Here is a 19,231-nt window from a genome sequence, read left to right on the forward strand (position 1 = left end):
ATCGGGTGCCAGTTGGATGCTGGTTTTCCAGCAAGACCATTCAAAAGAAGCTGATCATGAGACTGGCTTCTGTCAGAGAGAGAGCTGTACACACAGGCCAAACACTGACCAGTTCCTGCTAAACCAACCGTTTGAAGATTTTTTTACCTGTGTGTACCCAACTTAAGGAAGGAAGCAACATTTTACTAAGAGAATAAAAAGTATTAACCAAAGCAAAGGTATGTAACAAAATAGATATCTTGAAATGCAGCAGTAAACCCATGAAGATAAAAATTAATGTAACAAAAAAACCCAAATATCAATAAAAGAAAAAGAGCGCTCCAAACCACTGTACATGTCTAATCAGGGATCAAAGGAAACATTTTGTGGAGGTTATTGCTGTTAAGGCCAATCTTTCACCTGCACAAGATGTATATTGGTCATATGGTATCATGGTGCAATTTTCTGCCTTATACACACAGGAGTGTGATGGTTTTCTGTACTATAGGCTGTGTTAGACGCAACACAGAGAAGATGACAATGTATGCATTGGATGTTGCACGAACCGGAACAGGAAGTGGTCTTGTCTCTTTGGCAAATAGAGACAAGCTAGATGAAAGAATACATGGACACAGGGTTATCAATTATGCAAGACGCCACAAACTGCAGCCACAACATATGAGCCTATCATTACAAGGTAAGGCAAACAGAGAATATAACAAAAAAATGTGACAGTATACAATGCCTTTAGAAGGTTCTGCTAGTAACTAAATAAAAAGGTTCTATTTTTCAGCCCAGACTGTGAATATTTGAGCAAAAAGTGTTCAATAAAAACATAAGAGTACAACAGAATCCAAAGGACTGCACACTATGCACCACTTTATTAATAATCTTCAAACTCCATGAGTGACAGCTGCCACTGAATGTGCTGGGGATCCAGTTGTTTAAAGAGAGGTATCTTTTGTGTTCTCAAAGTCACGAATAAGCGCTAGTAGTGCGAAACGCGCTGACTGTTTTCTTCCTCCCAAATGGTCTACTTCTGCTGTATATGGCTTTTTAAAGATTATTAATCAAGTGGATGCAGTTTTCAAGTGTGCAGCCCACTGGATCCTACTGCATTTGTTCCAAATGGCTGGATGAGCGGTGCATGCACCAGAATACACAGGAGGTGAAAGGGACTGTGTGGCAGACTAACCTGGAGCAGTAGCACACAGATGAAAGAGCACAGTTAGTTTATTATTAGAACACTTGTTTAATAATCTCACATAGTTGAAGACCAGGCCACAATTCATTTGCCATCCATCTAAATAGTTCTAGAATGTTCATAAACCAGTTCAACTGCAGAATTTTCAGGAAAAGGTCAACAGCTGCAGCCTACATATTTCTTACAGTGCAGGTTTCCTTTGATGGGCGAGCCTGATGGGTTATGTTACATGTCAGGTCACTAGATTCTAGAGAAATGACCATCAGTTCACGATATAAAATGGTTTACTCCATTATTTTCCTAATAATGCTAAGACAATGCAGGCTAAAAGCCATACTAGAGGTTTATTGTTAAGGAAATTCAGGGTTTAAGACAGGAACAAATATTTTACATTAAAGAGTTTACATTAAAAGAATTCTGTTCACTGTGTCCCAAACAATGAAAGCTTAACCTATCTGCATTTTATTGTAATGAGCTGCCATCAGTCATTGTTTGGATGACAATTCTCCACCCAGCTTCTTCGATTTTTCAATCAAAGTTTGTTGAACTGGGTGGTAACAACAGTCGTGTATGGCCAGCTTTAACATCTATGGGGTGTGGGGGGGGGGGGGGGATTAAACCAGCGATTAGTTGTTAGAGGCAACCCTATTGAAAGCAAAGAGGCTGCCGACTCCCACAACTAATTGTGGCCATTCGCATATAAATTGCTTATGTAGCAATCACATGCGAGTGATCAGCCTTGGACACAGACTGTCGGTGATTACTTACGCGTGGCCGCAATTAGCTGCAGGAGCCGGCAGCCTCCAAATGCTTTCAATGGGGCTGCCTCCCGCAGCTAATCACCAGGAAGCTGCACTGGGGGTTCTTGCATGTAATTAGTGTTGGGTGCATTTGCAGCTGTGAATGCTCCCTAACAAGGAAATATACTTACCCAATTCTCTGCTCCTTGCAGCTTCTGCACATCCACACTTTAGGGTCCTGACATCATCAGAACCCAAAGCAGGGTTCATGACCCTGCTCTGGAGGTTAGGACAATGAAGGACAGTCCACCATCATATCTTGGGTGAGTGTTATCTGCTGGGGGAGGATCAAGTAAACTGGTTCCCCTCTCCCCTAGACATAATGAGCTATGAACCCCTTCAGTGCAGGCACAGCTAAACTGCAAGGGATTTTTATGTTTCTGCCCAATGTTGAGTTTTAAATACCTTTATTCTTTTAGTAAAATGTTGCTTCCTGCCTTAAGCTGGGTACACACAGGCCGAAAATCATCCGAAACCGGTCGGTTCGGCACGGACTGGCCAACTTATGGCCAGTGTGCCCAGCTCTTTCAGAGACCGGTCATGCTGGTTAACCAGCGTTTGATCAGCAACGGCAGCCAGTGTGTTCTGGGGAAGTGGAGGCGTCCAGTTCCCCTGTCAGAAAACAATAGCTCAGTGGGGGGAATCACCGTACTAACATCGCTTGTGTTAGTACAGCGATCTCTCAGTTTTTTTGTTTTTTTTTCATTCAGACCGCTGGTATGCTGATTTAACTGAGAACCAGCTTCAACCCCAACAAGTGTCATCACAAGGACTTGTGCTCAGTAACACTATATAAGATTTTTTCCCTGGTGACACGGTGGAGCGGATTCATAGGGCTGTGGTGGGGACCTGATAGAAGATCATAACCTGGCGGTGTAAGGATACTATAGAGCTGATGAAAAGAGGGTTTAGGATCCCTAAAAATCCCTAAAGGCTTCTCATTCACCATTATCTGGTGAGTGCAATTGATGTTGGTGTGCACGGGTGAAAGGTGGAAGCTTTTTTTTTTATCTAAAGATTGTTTGGAATCTCCAGTCTTCATCACACACGGCCCTTTGGTGTTTATTATTTTGGTTCTGGAGAAGGATAAATTAATTATTATATGGGATATTCACTAATTTTGAGTGGACATTTATGATTTGTGATTTACTTATGAGCATCATATTTGTGAGCCTTAATATTTGTTTAGAGGTCTATTTTTGCGCTGTTTTATTTACAGTCATGGCCGAAATTGTTGGCACCCTTGATATTTTTCCTGAAAATCAAGTATTTCACACAAAAAAGGTATTGCATTAACACATGTTTTGCTATACACATGTTTATTCCCTTTGTATGTATTGGAACAAATATAAAACAGAGGCAGAAAAGCAAATATGACATAATGTCACACAAAACCCCAAAAATGGGCTGGACAAAAGTATTGGCACCCTTAACTTAATATTTGGTTGCACACCCTTTGGAAAACATAACTGAAATCAGTCGCTTCCTATAACCATCAATAAGCTTCTGACACCTCTCACCCGGAATTTTGGACCACTCTTCCTTTGCAAACAGCTCCAGGTCTCTCTTATTGGAAGGACACCTTTTCCCAACAGCAATTTTAAGATCTCTCCACAGGTGTTCAATGGGATTTAGATCTGGGCTCATTGCTGGCCACTTCAGAACTCTCCAGCGCTTCTTTGCCATCCATTTCTGAGTGCTTTTTGACGTATGTTTGGGGTCATTGTCCTGCTGGAAGACCCAGGATCTTGGACGCAAACCCAGCTTTCTGACACTGGGCCCTACAGTGCGACCCAAAATCCTTTGGTAATCCTCAGATTTCATGATGCCTTGCACACAGTCAAGGCACCCAGTGCCAGAGGCAGCAAAACAACCCCAAAACATCATTGAACCTCCACCATATTTTACCGTAGGTACTGTGTTTTGTTCTTTGTAGGCCTCATTCCGTTTTCGGTAAACAGTAGAATGATGTGCTTTACCGAAAAGCTCTATCTTGGTCTCATCTGTCCACAAGACGTTTTCCCAGAAGGCTTTTGGCTTACTCAAGTACATTTTGGCAAACTGTAGTCTTGCTTTTTTATGTCTCTGTGTCAGCAGTGGGGTCCTCCTGGGTCTCCTGCCATAGCGTTTCATTTCATTTAAATGTCGACGGATAGTTCGCGCTGACACTGATGCTCCCTGAGCCTGCAGGACAGCTTGAATGTCTTTGGAACATGTTTGGGGCTGCTTATCCACCATCCGGACTATTCTGCGTTGCAATCTTTCATCAATTTTCCTCATCCGTCCACGACCAGGGAGATTAGCTACAGTGCCATGGGTTGCAAACTTCTTGATAATGTTGCGCACTGTGGACAAAGGCAAATCTAGTTCTCTGGAGATGGACTTGTAACCTTGAGATTGTTGATATTTTGCCACAATTTTGGTTCTCAGGTCCTCAGACAGTTCTCGTCTCCTCTTTCTGTTGTCCATGCTTAGTGTGGCACAGACAGACACACAATGCAAAGGTTAAGTGAACGTCTCTCCTTTTTATCTGCTTTCAGGTGTGATTTCTATATTGCCCACACCTGTTACTTGCCCCAGGTGAGTTTACAGGAGCATCACATGCTTGTAACATTCTTATTTATCCGCAGTTGTGAAAGGGTGCCAATACTTTTGTCCAGCCCATTTTTGGAGGTTTGTGTGACATTATGTCGAATTTGCTTTCTTTCCTCCCTTTTTTTGTTTTGTCCCAATACACACAAAGGGAATAAACATGTGTATAGCAAAACATGTGTTAATGCAATACGTTTCGTGAGAAATACATGATTTCCTGGAGAAATATCAAGGGTGCCAACAATTTCGGCCATGACTGTATATATATCACTGTTTGCATTTTCACATTGCACAGCAGCAATTTAGATCATTATTAGTTTTGTATTGGCGCAGGAATATTTTCTTTCTTTAGATGCCTCTAAGAGCAGCATCAAGAATGTCCAATGTGCACGACACCTAAATCAGATATGATTTTTTTTTTTTGATGTGCCCAAGGGATCTTGTTCCTTTAAAACAGGAGATAAACAGTACTATTTTGCACAGCTGCTGCTTTCTGAGTGTGGCCATCCTGTCACTGGCGGGTATTTCAGAGAAACGCTCAACAATTAGAAGCTTATTTCAGCTGCAATGTTGCGCAACTGAAGGCTTTCAAAACAAGAAAACATCTGTTTCACAGTTGCAGAGAGGTAATTTGTCCATTCAGACTGCCAGTAGGAAGTTTATTTGCGTGGAAATTCATTTCAGACTTGCTAGTACAATCAGCCATCCCAGTTTTATAAATTGGGATGAGGAAGAATGGAAGAGTCAGAAGAAGAGTTATAAATTCCAGCCATGTTACAGGGAGATTTATGGCATTGTTCCTGGCTGCTGCTACCCACATGTAATTAGCAGGGTGAAGTCATGGAAAATCTAGGGAAAGCCAATACAAGCAGTGTGAAAGTGCTGTTTAGTCTCCAGCTATGGGTGCCATATTACACTTTGTGACTCACCCCATTTAAGTGAAATGCTAACTTTAATTCTAAGGAAAGGTATAGATACTTGCACGTTTATGCACTTCCAAGTAGTTTATGTGCTCAGGATGGATACAGTTATGCTAGTTAAAGGGTTGGGATTGCTAAAATTGAATACAGTGCTGTGAACAGCTGCTGAATTTTGCCCATCCTAAAGTAGACCAGTCACTGAAAGTCAAACCTCACATGAACAGAGAACAGTCTTACCAAGCTACATTAGAAGTTAAGGTGTTTCTTTCTTGCCAGAAACACTGCCCTGGTCCTCAACATATCACTAACAGCCCAAGCACATACGACTTGGTCTCTGCCTGCCAGATGTATTGCTAGTGCTTGCTGATTTCTGAGAATAGATTATTCCCAATAAAACAGACAAGAGTGACACTTAAGCTTGCCATTGATATTTTTTTTTTTCAGCCAGGGGGCTAAAAAAAAAAAAAAAATTGTACAGATTCCTCTATCCACAAAAACAAGGTGGATGGAGTAATCCCCCTCAACAGGACATTGTATTCTGACAGCAGATTCTCCAATCAACAGAAATCCATCTAACAAATGACTTCTGTTGAATCAAGAGGGCCACACACACACAGACAGAAATGGCTTAATTTCATCTGTCTATGGCCAGCTATTGAATACACTTTGTTTGAACAAGAGTGCGAAGAATAAATGGCAAATTTATTCCAGTGAAGTAGAAATATTATAAACAGCTTTTCACAAATTGGTCTATAAAAAATAAATTGACCCTACATGTGACAATTCAACCCTTAGCATAAATCAGTCTTGCTTATTAAGGTGGTAAAAAGAACCATTATGATTGATCAGAAAATGAAGACAGAGGATTTCTGAATCCTATGGGTCACTGCAGACTTATTGTACTGAAACACTTAAGCCCCTTTCACATGGGGGGCGCAATCAAGTCAGCCTTTTAGTTTTTTAGGTGGACCTGATCGTATGGTCCATGTATCCCTATGGACTGGTGGATGTAAAATGCACTTGTGTCCGTTTACACCTGCCTACCTTCAGTCCGCTCCGCTTTCAATTTGGAGGGCAGTCGGGTGTAAACAGACAGCCGGTCTATTTGCACCCTGTCGCTCATAGAGCAGATCGGACTCTGTCCCTGTCCGCTCTGTATAAACTGAGTGGACATGGACCTGTCATCCTAATTCCTTAATTACGCCAAACACCAAATATAATCCCCACACAGAGACATCTCATGCTCCCTCAGATTAATGGAATATACCATTTCAATTGCTTCATATCTACAGTATTCAGTCGTTTGACCAAATGCAGATTCCAGAATGAAATGATCAGATAACCTGAACTCCATAGTCTTCAGAGTTTACAAGACCAAATCCTTAGATTTTACAGACCAGCCATTGTGGAGTCTTCAAAAAAGAAGTTTGTTTTTGTGAATTACGCTGCAGCAGCCATCAGGGTTCACCCGAAAACAAGAAACCTACTCTGATGGATATATTCAATTTACTAGATTTAAAAATGTTGAGTTCTTATAAGCTCCTAAACTATCTCCTATATTGTAAGCTCAAAAGAGCAGGGCCCTCGAACCCCTCATGTATTGTTTTGTTACTGTATTGTATCATGTACTGTCCCCCCACTATAATGTACAGCGCTGAGCAAACCTTTTGGCGCTATATAAATACTCTATAATAATAATAAAATATTCAAACATGAACTTGTAAACACCGCCACTGAAATCCAATTTCTGCAATAACTTTTCTCACCCCACATGCAACTATGGAGCTACATGGTACAGGCCAAGAGTTGCGCTTTTACCTGTTGAGTACTGTCACCATTCACCATGTGTGGCACGAGTGGTACGTCATTCAGTAAAGTTGTGGCTTCCAATGGAGGAGGCTGGTCGGCCATCATGGTTGAAATATTCATTCATTCATCGACAGATGTTTGCATCCACCACCTGCAAACAATAAAATGCTGTGTTTACATTTTTACAGTCAACCATTTCCTACTCCGCTAGAACTCGGTTTACTAGTTTTAACAATTTATATGGAATAGCCGTAAACACAATGCAATAAAAATTATTTTTAAAAACTCCCTTACGTTCCTATGAGTGACAAACATTTTTTCCTTAACTCTGCATACAGTCCTGTAGCTTAGTGTGCAATTTTCTGAACATAACAGTAAGTACAGCCACATGGAAGGATTGACAACCTCTACCTTTATCAATAATATATACGTGTTTATAATAATAAAAAAAATAGACGTGGATATTTCATGATAGAATGATTATTTAAAGCTATACTTCAAAGCAAACAAATACACTGAATACACTGATGAAATACAAATATAATAGCAGTTTTAGTGCCAAAGGATTTGTCTTTCTGTAAATTTAGTTCTGAGGTTTAAACAGCTCTGCCATAATGCACAGTCCTATCTGTCAGCAGAGAGAATCTGATCTTTTCCTTCTGCAGATCTCTATCACTTACAGGCCTCCTCCCTAACCCACCCTGAGACTGGACAGTGAAAGAAGTAGCAGCAGACTGGTGAGATCATCTGTCAGTCACTTTGTTCTTCCCTCCTATCAGGGTGCTCCTTGCACTGTAGCATAACTAACTGGCTCCATCTGCTGCTTTTCCATGTTCCAGTCTGAGCTTTGCTGTACAGGGAAAAGCAAAGATGATTCCAGGTCAAATGAAGGTATTTAAACTTACTGCATTAAAAAAGTGACATATTAAATATACAAACTGCGTTGATTTGGTTATTTTGTACTTGTGTGGAGTTCAGCTTGAAAAGGTACACAAAACATGATCACATTCAAATACAAAATTTTCATTACATATACAAAAGGGATTTGAATGTTCCTAAATCCTCACATCATATAAAGCAGCCATTATTGGATGGATTGTATGACTATACAGACCACTACTGGTAATGACCACCGGTGCTGTGTTGGCAACAAGTCCCTATCTCCCGTGCATCTACAGCTGCTAATGAGGGGCTTACAGAGCAGTGAATGTCAATGGGGAACGCGGAAGAAAAGTGGTTGCCACAGCAATTCGCCGAAGATGAGAAGCACAAAGCAGTATGCAAGGCATGGCATACAGATTTACAATTTAGTGGCAAGACTAGAGTTTAGCTTTAAACCAAGAGTCAATACAAGCCTTATAATTAAAAAGTGAATACTTGTGAGCCACTATGTCTCAGATGTTCAGTATAATATGTGCAATAGGTGGTAGTGAACTACCTGTTGTGTTAGGTGCGCTGGCACTTTCACAAACTCACTTAATTGTGTATATGTAAATTGATTAGACATATTTATAATGCCGCGCTCCTACTATAAATACTTAATAATGTATTTTATATCACTCATAAACATCAATAAACTAAATAAATTAATAATAAATATAATAAAAATCAATAAATTAATTAATGTGATATAGTGAATGAAAAATCAAATCATGAATATGCTAAATTGTGCCATTAGTGCTCAAACAATATTATCAATGCCATATTCCAATTTCATGATTAAATAAAAAGTCTTTTATATCTTTGTGCAAAAGTGCATACAAAAATGAACAGTCTTATATATCTTTGTGCAAAATGTGCAATGTGCAGGTGAACTCCTTAATCCCTCTTTCCAGGTGCCGTGTAGTCTCAATATGCGCTCACCTTAATATTTGCCCAAATAAATTTAGGCAAATAGACTTGTAGTCCTTCTAGGACTGGTGGGATAGTGCTCCTTTATGCAGTATTCCAGATGGATGTGCAGACCTGCTCAGATCCTCCTCCTATAATCTCCTCTTAATTCATCCACGTGGCCACTCATAGATAGATTTTTGAAAGGGGTATCAGTATCTCCTATTTCCACTCCTGGGGACACCTCCTTCTTATATCCACCTTTCCTCAATGTTGAGTATATGGATCAGATGGAGAAAAAAAAGACCATGGTGTCTTATCCTTTTGAATAAGCGTATTTATTGCTACCAGATGCGGTGATACAAGCATATGAGGCACTTATCTTATGCAGATATGCAGAGCTGGTGATTCCCTCTGCCCCTCTGTCTGCCTCTGCCAGAGTCGCCGAGCCTCTCCGATGCAACGTCGTGACGTCACAGCCCCTCCCCTACGCGTTGCGTCACAGGGTCACGTGACTTCATCAGGGGGAATTTCAATCAAATTCCCCCTGATGAAGTCACGTGACCCTGTGACGCAACGCGTAGGGGAGGGGCTCTGACGTCACGACTAGAGATGAGCGAAGAAATGAAAAATTCGATTCGACTGATTCGGCGAATTCGTGGACAATATTCGATTCGAGTCGAATAAATTCGCTGTGAATTTAACTTAAAAAAGGGTGTTTCTAGGCTTCAGAGAGACTTAATATTAGTGCAGAACACTGTACCTTTAATTTAAATGCCCTTGGAGTCTGCTGGGGAAGAGAAATAATACTGTCAGTCAGTATGACATGCAGATGAGTGCCGTCGATCTTAGAATCACCGCACACTTCACTCATTTGGGCAGTCACGGGGCCAAAACCAGAGTGTGGAGCCACAGTGTGGCGGTGGAGGCAGCAGCAATGGGAGGCCATACAGCACCCTATGACAAAAATGGAAACCACCAGCAGTGTGAGGAGACCTGAAAGTGGCACATGGCAGAGTGTGGCGATAGAGACAGCAGCAATGGGAGGCCGTACAGGGACCCATGACACACTCTGGACCTGGCAGCAGCATGAGGAGGCGGTACAGGGGCCCATGACAGATTACGGGCCTGGCAGCAGCATGAGGAGTCGGTACAGGGGCCCATGGCAGATTACGGGCCTGGCAGCAGCAATGGGAGGCCGTACAGGGACCCATGACACACTCTGGACCTGGCAGCAGCATGGGGAGGCGGTACAGGGGCCCATGACAGATTACGGGCCTGGCAGCAGCATGAGGAGTCGGTACGGGGGCCCATGACACACTCTGGACCTGGCAGCAGCATGAGGAGGCGGTACAGGGGCGCATGACAGATTACGAGCCTGGCAGCAGCAACTTGGACAGGAGGACGTTCAGCTTCTGCACCGTCGGGTGCGTGCTCGCAAACTGTTGTCTCTTGGAAACGGATTCCAAGAAAGACTGCTGACGGAATCCGTGAAGAGGAGTAGCAGGAGAAGGAGCATCTGAACGAGCGGAATATGCCAACAAGCGACAACAGTGGCCCATGACAGATTACGGGCCTGGCAGCAGCATGAGGAGTCGGTACGGGGGCCCATGGCAGATTACGGGCCTGGCAGCAGCTATGGGAGGCCCGTAATCTGCCAGCACCCTATGACAAAAAATGGAACCCACCAGCAGTGTGAGGAGACCTGAAAGTGGCACATGGCAGAGTGTGGCGATGGAGACAGCAGCAATGGGAGGCCGTACAGGGACCCATGAGAGACTCTGGACCTGGCAGCAGCATGAGGAGGCGGTATAGGGGCCCATGGCAGATTAGGGGCCTGGCAGCAGCTATGGGAGGCCCGTAATCTGCCAGCACCCTATGACAAAAAATGGAACACACCAGCAGTGTGAGGAGACCTGAAAGTGGCACATGGCAGAGTGTGGCGATGGAGGCAGCAGCAATGGGAGGCCGTACAGGGACCCATGAGAGACTCTGGACTTGGCAGCAGCATGAGGAGGCGGTATAGGGGCCCATGGCAGATTAGGGGCCTGGCAGCAGCTATGGGAGGCCCGTAATCTGCCAGCACCCTATGACAAAAAATGGAACACACCAGCAGTGTGAGGAGACCTGAAAGTGGCACATGTTTGGGGCATGATTCATGGCGGATTTAGTCAGTTGTGTCAGGAACTGGTGGTTTGAAATCCAGACTAATCCACGCCTGATTCATTTTCACAAACGTCAGTCTCTCCACACTTTGGGTGGACAGTCGTGTCCTCCGCGGAGTTGCAATACCTCCTGCCGCACTAAACACGCGCTCCGATGCCACGCTACTGGCCGGGCATGACAGCCTTTCAAGGGCAAATTCAGCTAGTTGGGGCCAAAGGTCAAGTTTCGTTGCCCAGTAGTCAAGGGGATTGTCTACCTCGGTTGGCAGGGTGCTGTCCAAGTAGGCCTAAGCCTGTTGTTTGAGGTCCTGCTCCAGGTCCACCTGATGCTGCTGCTGCTGCTGCGGCTGGTTAGTAGTTTCCTCACTGCGCTGGTGAAGAAAGCTACTCATCATCGACTGCAGACTGAGGCAGCCGCTGCTGGTGGAGCTGCCACTGCTCCTACCACCCCACCCCTCCCCTGCTGCCATGGCAGCGGAACACGAGCGCACAGGGCCCACAGTGTCTGAGGATGGACGTTGGCGCAGACAGGCAGAGACCAGCTGACTACATAGGTGTTTTTTATAGTACGTTATTTTGGCCTCCCTCTCAGCAGGTGTGAAAAAGGCCACCATTTTTGAACGGTAGCGAGGGTCCAACAAGGTGGACAGCCAAAAGTCATCCCTCTGTCTGATGGTTATTATTCGGCTGTCGCTACGCAAGCAACCGAGCATGCTATGGGCCATTTGTGCCAAGGAATGCGAGGGACTCCCTGCCTCCATCTCCACAGCATACTGCCACGGTGCGTCTAGGTCCTCTGTCTCCTCTTCCTCCTCCTCTACCAGATGCTCCTGCTCCTCCACTCCTGTCCGCTGAGTGGAAAAACCACCCATTTCACTCAATAATTCCTGAGCACCAATGTCCTCCTCTACCTCCTCCTCTTCTTCCAGTCCTGCCCCCACAGGGGCCATGTGGCGTTGAGATCTGTGCGCCACGTCTACCGCACCCTGACCAGCCATTGTTAACAGCATTTGTTCCAGGACGTGCAACAGAGGAATGACGTCGTTCATCCCATAGTCCTGCCGACTCACGAATAGCGTGGCCTCCTCAAAGGGCCTGAGCAAGCGCAGGTGTCACGCATGAGCTGCCAATGGCTGACATCTAAGTTACACAGGGAGTACCTTTATCTGCTTTTAACATCAGGAAATCTGTGATGGCCTTTTGCTGTTCGTAAAGGCGGTCTAACATATGTAGGGTTGAATTCCACCTTGTTGCAACGTCACAGCATGAGGAGTCGGTATAGGGGCCCATGGCAGATTAGGGGCCTGGCAGCAGTTATGGGAGGCCCATAATCTGCCAGCACCCTATGACAAAAAATGGAACACACCAGCAGTGTGAGGAGACCTGAAAGTGGCACATGGCAGAGTGTGGCGATGGAGACAGCAGCAATGGGAGGCCGTACAGGGACCCATGAGAGACTCTGGACCTGGCAGCAGCATGAGGAGGCGGTATATAGGGGCCTACGGCAGATTAGGGGCCTGGCAGCAGCTATAGGAGGCCCGTAATCTGCCAGCACCCTATGTCAAAAAATTCAACACACCAGCAGTGTGTGAGGAGACCTGAAAGTGGCACATGGCAGAGTGTGGCGATGGAGACAGCAGCAATGGGAGGCCGTACAGGGACCCATGACAGACTCTGGACTTGGCAGCAGCATGAGGAGGCGGTATATAGGGGCTTATGGCAGATTAGGGGCCTGGCAGCAGCTATAGGAGGCCCGTAATCTGCCAGCACCCTATGTCAAAAAATTCAACACACCAGCAGTGTGAGGAGACCTGAAAGTGGCACATGGCAGAGTGTGGCGATGGAGACAGCAGCAATGGGAGGCCGTACAGGGACCCATGACAGACTCTGAACTTGGCAGCAGCATGAGGAGGCGTTATATAGGGGCCCATGGCAGATTAGGGGCCTGGCAGCAGCTATGTGAGGCCCGTAATCTGCCTGCACCCTATGTCAAAAAATTTAACACACCAGCAGTGTGAAGAGACCTGAAAGTGGCACATGGCAGCAGAGTGTGGCGATGGAGACAGCAGCAATGGGAGGCCGTACAGGGACCATGACAGACTCTGGACTTGGCAGCAGCATGAGGAGGCGGTATATAGGGGCCCATGGCAGATTAGGGGCCTGGCAGCAGCTATGTGAGGCCCGTTATCTTGCAGCACCCTATGTCAAAAAATTTAACACACCAGCAGTGTGAAGAGACCTGAAAGTGGCACATGGCAGCAGAGTGTGGCGATGGAGACAGCAGCAATGGGAGGCCGTACAGGGACCCATGAGAGACTCTGGACCTGGCAGCAGCAGGAGGAGGCGGTATATAGGGGCCCATGGCAGATTAGGGGCCTGGCAGCAGCTATGTGAGGCCCGTAATCTGCCTGCACCCTATGTCAAAAAATTTAACACACCAGCAGTGTGAAGAGACCTGAAAGTGGCACATGGCAGCAGAGTGTGGCGATGGAGACAGCAGCAATGGGAGGCCGTACAGGGACCATGACAGACTCTGGACTTGGCAGCAGCATGAGGAGGCGGTATATAGGGGCCCATGGCAGATTAGGGGCCTGGCAGCAGCTATGTGAGGCCCGTTATCTTGCAGCACCCTATGTCAAAAAATTTAACACACCAGCAGTGTGAAGAGACCTGAAAGTGGCACATGGCAGCAGAGTGTGGCGATGGAGACAGCAGCAATGGGAGGCCGTACAGGGACCCATGAGAGACTCTGGACCTGGCAGCAGCATGAGGAGGCGGTATATTGGGGCCCATGGCAGATTAGGGGCCTGGCAGCAGCTATGTGAGGCCCGTTATCTTGCAGCACCCTATGTCAAAAAATTTTACACACCAGCAGTGTGAAGAGACCTGAAAGTGGCACATGGCAGCAGAGTGTGGCGATGGAGACAGCAGCAATGGGAGGCCGTACAGGGACCCATGAGAGACTCTGGACCTGGCAGCAGCAGGAGGAGGTGGTATATAGGGGCCCATGGCAGATTAGGGGCCTGGCAGCAGCTATGTGAGGCCCGTTATCTTGCAGCACCCTATGTCAAAAAATTTAACACACCAGCAGTGTGAAGAGACCTGAAAGTGGCACATGGCAGCAGAGTGTGGCGATGGAGACAGCAGCAATGGGAGGCCGTACAGGGACCCATGACAGACTCTGAACTTGGCAGCAGCATGAGGAGGCGTTATATAGGGGCCCATGGCAGATTAGGGGCCTGGCAGCAGCTATGTGAGGCCCGTAATCTGCCTGCACCCTATGTCAAAAAATTTAACACACCAGCAGTGTGAAGAGACCTGAAAGTGGCACATGGCAGCAGAGTGTGGCGATGGAGACAGCAGCAATGGGAGGCCGTACAGGGACCATGACAGACTCTGGACTTGGCAGCAGCATGAGGAGGCGGTATATAGGGGCCCATGGCAGATTAGGGGCCTGGCAGCAGCTATGTGAGGCCCGTTATCTTGCAGCACCCTATGTCAAAAAATTTAACACACCAGCAGTGTGAAGAGACCTGAAAGTGGCACATGGCAGCAGAGTGTGGCGATGGAGACAGCAGCAATGGGAGGCCGTACAGGGACCCATGAGAGACTCTGGACCTGGCAGCAGCAGGAGGAGGCGGTATATAGGGGCCCATGGCAGATTAGGGGCCTGGCAGCAGCTATGTGAGGCCCGTAATCTGCCTGCACCCTATGTCAAAAAATTTAACACACCAGCAGTGTGAAGAGACCTGAAAGTGGCACATGGCAGCAGAGTGTGGCGATGGAGACAGCAGCAATGGGAGGCCGTACAGGGACCATGACAGACTCTGGACTTGGCAGCAGCATGAGGAGGCGGTATATAGGGGCCCATGGCAGATTAGGGGCCTGGCAGCAGCTATGTGAGGCCCGTTATCTTGCAGCACCCTATGTCAAAAAATTTAACACACCAGCAGTGTGAAGAGACCTGAAAGTGGCACATGGCAGCAGAGTGTGGCGATGGAGACAGCAGCAATGGGAGGCCGTACAGGGACCCATGAGAGACTCTGGACCTGGCAGCAGCATGAGGAGGCGGTATATTGGGGCCCATGGCAGATTAGGGGCCTGGCAGCAGCTATGTGAGGCCCGTTATCTTGCAGCACCCTATGTCAAAAAATTTTACACACCAGCAGTGTGAAGAGACCTGAAAGTGGCACATGGCAGCAGAGTGTGGCGATGGAGACAGCAGCAATGGGAGGCCGTACAGGGACCCATGAGAGACTCTGGACCTGGCAGCAGCAGGAGGAGGTGGTATATAGGGGCCCATGGCAGATTAGGGGCCTGGCAGCAGCTATGTGAGGCCCGTTATCTTGCAGCACCCTATGTCAAAAAATTTAACACACCAGCAGTGTGAAGAGACCTGAAAGTGGCACATGGCAGCAGAGTGTGGCGATGGAGACAGCAGCAATGGGAGGCCGTACAGGGACCATGACAGACTCTGGACTTGGCAGCAGCATGAGGAGGCGGTATATAGGGGCCCATGGCAGATTAGGGGCCTGGCAGCAGCTATGTGAGGCCCGTTATCTTGCAGCACCCTATGTCAAAAAATTTAACACACCAGCAGTGTGAAGAGACCTGAAAGTGGCACATGGCAGCAGAGTGTGGCGATGGAGACAGCAGCAATGGGAGGCCGTACAGGGACCCATGAGAGACTCTGGACCTGGCAGCAGCAGGAGGAGGCGGTATATAGGGGCCCATGGCAGATTAGGGGCCTGGCAGCAGCTATGTGAGGCCCGTAATCTGCCTGCACCCTATGTCAAAAAATTTAACACACCAGCAGTGTGAAGAGACCTGAAAGTGGCACATGGCAGCAGAGTGTGGCGATGGAGACAGCAGCAATGGGAGGCCGTACAGGGACCATGACAGACTCTGGACTTGGCAGCAGCATGAGGAGGCGGTATATAGGGGCCCATGGCAGATTAGGGGCCTGGCAGCAGCTATGTGAGGCCCGTTATCTTGCAGCACCCTATGTCAAAAAATTTTACACACCAGCAGTGTGAAGAGACCTGAAAGTGGCACATGGCAGCAGAGTGTGGCGATGGAGACAGCAGCAATGGGAGGCCGTACAGGGACCCATGAGAGACTCTGGACCTGGCAGCAGCAGGAGGAGGTGGTATATAGGGGCCCATGGCAGATTAGGGGCCTGGCAGCAGCTATGTGAGGCCCGTAATCTGCCTGCACCCTATGTCAAAAAATTTAACACACCAGCAGTGTGAAGAGACCTGAAAGTGGCACATGGCAGCAGAGTGTGGCGATGGAGACAGCAGCAATGGGAGGCCGTACAGGGACCATGACAGACTCTGGACTTGGCAGCAGCATGAGGAGGCGGTATATAGGGGCCCATGGCAGATTAGGGGCCTGGCAGCAGCTATGTGAGGCCCGTTATCTTGCAGCACCCTATGTCAAAAAATTTAACACACCAGCAGTGTGAAGAGACCTGAAAGTGGCACATGGCAGCAGAGTGTGGCGATGGAGACAGCAGCAATGGGAGGCCGTACAGGGACCATGACAGACTCTGGACTTGGCAGCAGCATGAGGAGGCGGTATATAGGGGCCCATGGCAGATTAGGGGCCTGGCAGCAGCTATGTGAGGCCCGTTATCTTGCAGCACCCTATGTCAAAAAATTTAACACACCAGCAGTGTGAAGAGACCTGAAAGTGGCACATGGCAGCAGAGTGTGGCGATGGAGACAGCAGCAATGGGAGGCCGTACAGGGACCCATGAGAGACTCTGGACCTGGCAGCAGCAGGAGGAGGTGGTATATAGGGGCCCATGGCAGATTAGGGGCCTGGCAGCAGCTATGTGAGGCCCGTAATCTGCCTGCACCCTATGTCAAAAAATTTAACACACCAGCAGTGTGAAGAGACCTGAAAGTGGCACATGGCAGCAGAGTGTGGCGATGGAGACAGCAGCAATGGGAGGCCGTACAGGGACCCATGAGAGACTCTGGACCTGGCAGCAGCAGGAGGAGGTGGTATATAGGGGCCCATGGCAGATTAGGGGCCTGGCAGCAGCTATGTGAGGCCCGTAATCTGCCTGCACCCTATGTCAAAAAATGTAACACACCAGCAGTGTGAAGAGACCTGAAAGTGGCACATGGCAGCAGAGTGTGGCGATGGAGACAGCAGCAATGGGAGGCCGTACAGGGACCCATGAGAGACTCTGGACCTGGCAGCAGCAGGAGGAGGCGGTATATAGGGGCCCATGGCAGATTAGGGGCCTGGCAGCAGCTATGTGAGGCCCGTTATCTTGCAGCACCCTATGTCAAAAAATTTAACACACCAGCAGTGTGAAGAGACCTGAAAGTGGCACATGGCAGCAGAGTGTGGCGATGGAGACAGCAGCAATGGGAGGCCGTACAGGGACCCATGAGAGACTCTGGACCTGGCAGCAGCATGAGGAGGCGGTATATTGGGGACCATGGCAGATTAGGGGCCTGGCAGCAGCTATGTGAGGCCCGTTATCTTGCAGCACCCTATGTCAAAAAATTTTACACACCAGCAGTGTGAAGAGACCTGAAAGTGGCACATGGCAGCAGAGTGTGGCGATGGAGACAGCAGCAATGGGAGGCCGTACAGGGACCCATGAGAGACTCTGGACCTGGCAGCAGCAGGAGGAGGTGGTATATAGGGGCCCATGGCAGATTAGGGGCCTGGCAGCAGCTATGTGAGGCCCGTAATCTGCCTGCACCCTATGTCAAAAAATTTAACACACCAGCAGTGTGAAGAGACCTGAAAGTGGCACATGGCAGCAGAGTGTGGCGATGGAGACAGCAGCAATGGGAGGCCGTACAGGGACCCATGAGAGACTCTGGACCTGGCAGCAGCAGGAGGAGGCGGTATATAGGGGCCTATGGCAGATTAGGGGCCTGGCAGCAGCTATAGGAGGCCCGTAATCTGCCAGCACCCTATGTCAAAAAATTCAACACACCAGCAGTGTGAGGAGACCTGAAAGTGGCACATGTTTGAGGCATGATTCATGGCGGATTTAGTCAGTTGTGTCAGGAACTGGTGGTTTGAAATCCAGACTAATCCACGCCTGATTCATTTTCACAAACGTGAGTCTCTCCACACTTTGGGTGGACAGTCGTGTCCTCCGCGGAGTTACAATACCTCCTGCCGCACTAAACACGCGCTCCGATGCCACGCTACTGGCCGGGCATGACAGCCTTTCAAGGGCAAATTCAGCTAGTTGGGGCCAAAGGTCAAGTTTCGTTGCCCAGTAGTCAAGGGGATTGTCTACCTCGGTTGGCAGGGTGCTGTCCAAGTAGGCCCAAGCCTGTTGTTTGAGCTCCTGCTCCAGGTCCACCTGATGCTGCTGCTGCTGCTGCGGCTGGTTAGTAGTTTCCTCACTGCGCTGGTGAAGAAAGCTACTCATCATCGACTGCAGACTGAGGCAGCCGCTGCTGGTGGAGCTGCCACTGCTCCTACCACCCCACCCCTCCCCTGCTGCCATGCCAGCGGAACGCGAGCGCACAGGGCCCACAGTGTCTGAGGATGGACGTTGGCGCACAAAGGCAGAGACCAACTGACTACATAGGTGGTTTTTATAGTACGTAATTTTGGCCTCCCTCTCAGCAGGTGTGAAAAAGGCCACCATTTTGGACCGGTAGCGAGGGTCCAACAAGGTGGACAGCCAAAAGTCATCCCTCTGTCTGATGGTTATTATTCGGCTGTCGCTACGCAAGCAACCGAGCATGCTATGGGCCATTTGTGCCAAGGAATGCGAGGGACTCCCTGCCTCCATCTCCACAGCATACTGCCACGGTGCGTCTGGGTCCTCTGTCTCCTCCTCCTCCTCCTCTACCAGATGCTCCTGCTCCTCCACTCCTGTCCGCTGAGTGGAAAAACCACCCATTTCACTCAATAATTCCTGAGCACAAATGTCCTCCTCTA

At 47.9% G+C, this 19,231-nt stretch overlaps 1 protein-coding gene across 2 annotated transcripts in view; it reads right to left on the bottom strand.

Annotated features, from left to right (window-relative positions):
* LOC149447816 (fibronectin type-III domain-containing protein 3A-like) overlaps positions 1–19,231 on the bottom strand; it is a 163,675-nt gene that overhangs the window by 70,518 nt on the left and 73,926 nt on the right. For both annotated transcript variants that reach the window (XM_089651917.1, XM_089651916.1), the window contains exon 2: positions 7,314–7,455. In XM_089651917.1, coding sequence (XP_089508043.1) covers positions 7,314–7,424 — 111 coding nt within the window. In that variant the 5' untranslated portion in view covers positions 7,425–7,455. The remainder of the gene's footprint in view (positions 1–7,313; positions 7,456–19,231) is intronic.

The sequence above is a fragment of the Staurois parvus genome, unplaced genomic scaffold (genome assembly GCF_062004578.1).
Source record: "Staurois parvus isolate SC_StPar_1 unplaced genomic scaffold, SC_StPar_1.0 ptg000668l, whole genome shotgun sequence".
NCBI classification, from domain to species: domain Eukaryota; kingdom Metazoa; phylum Chordata; class Amphibia; order Anura; family Ranidae; genus Staurois; species Staurois parvus.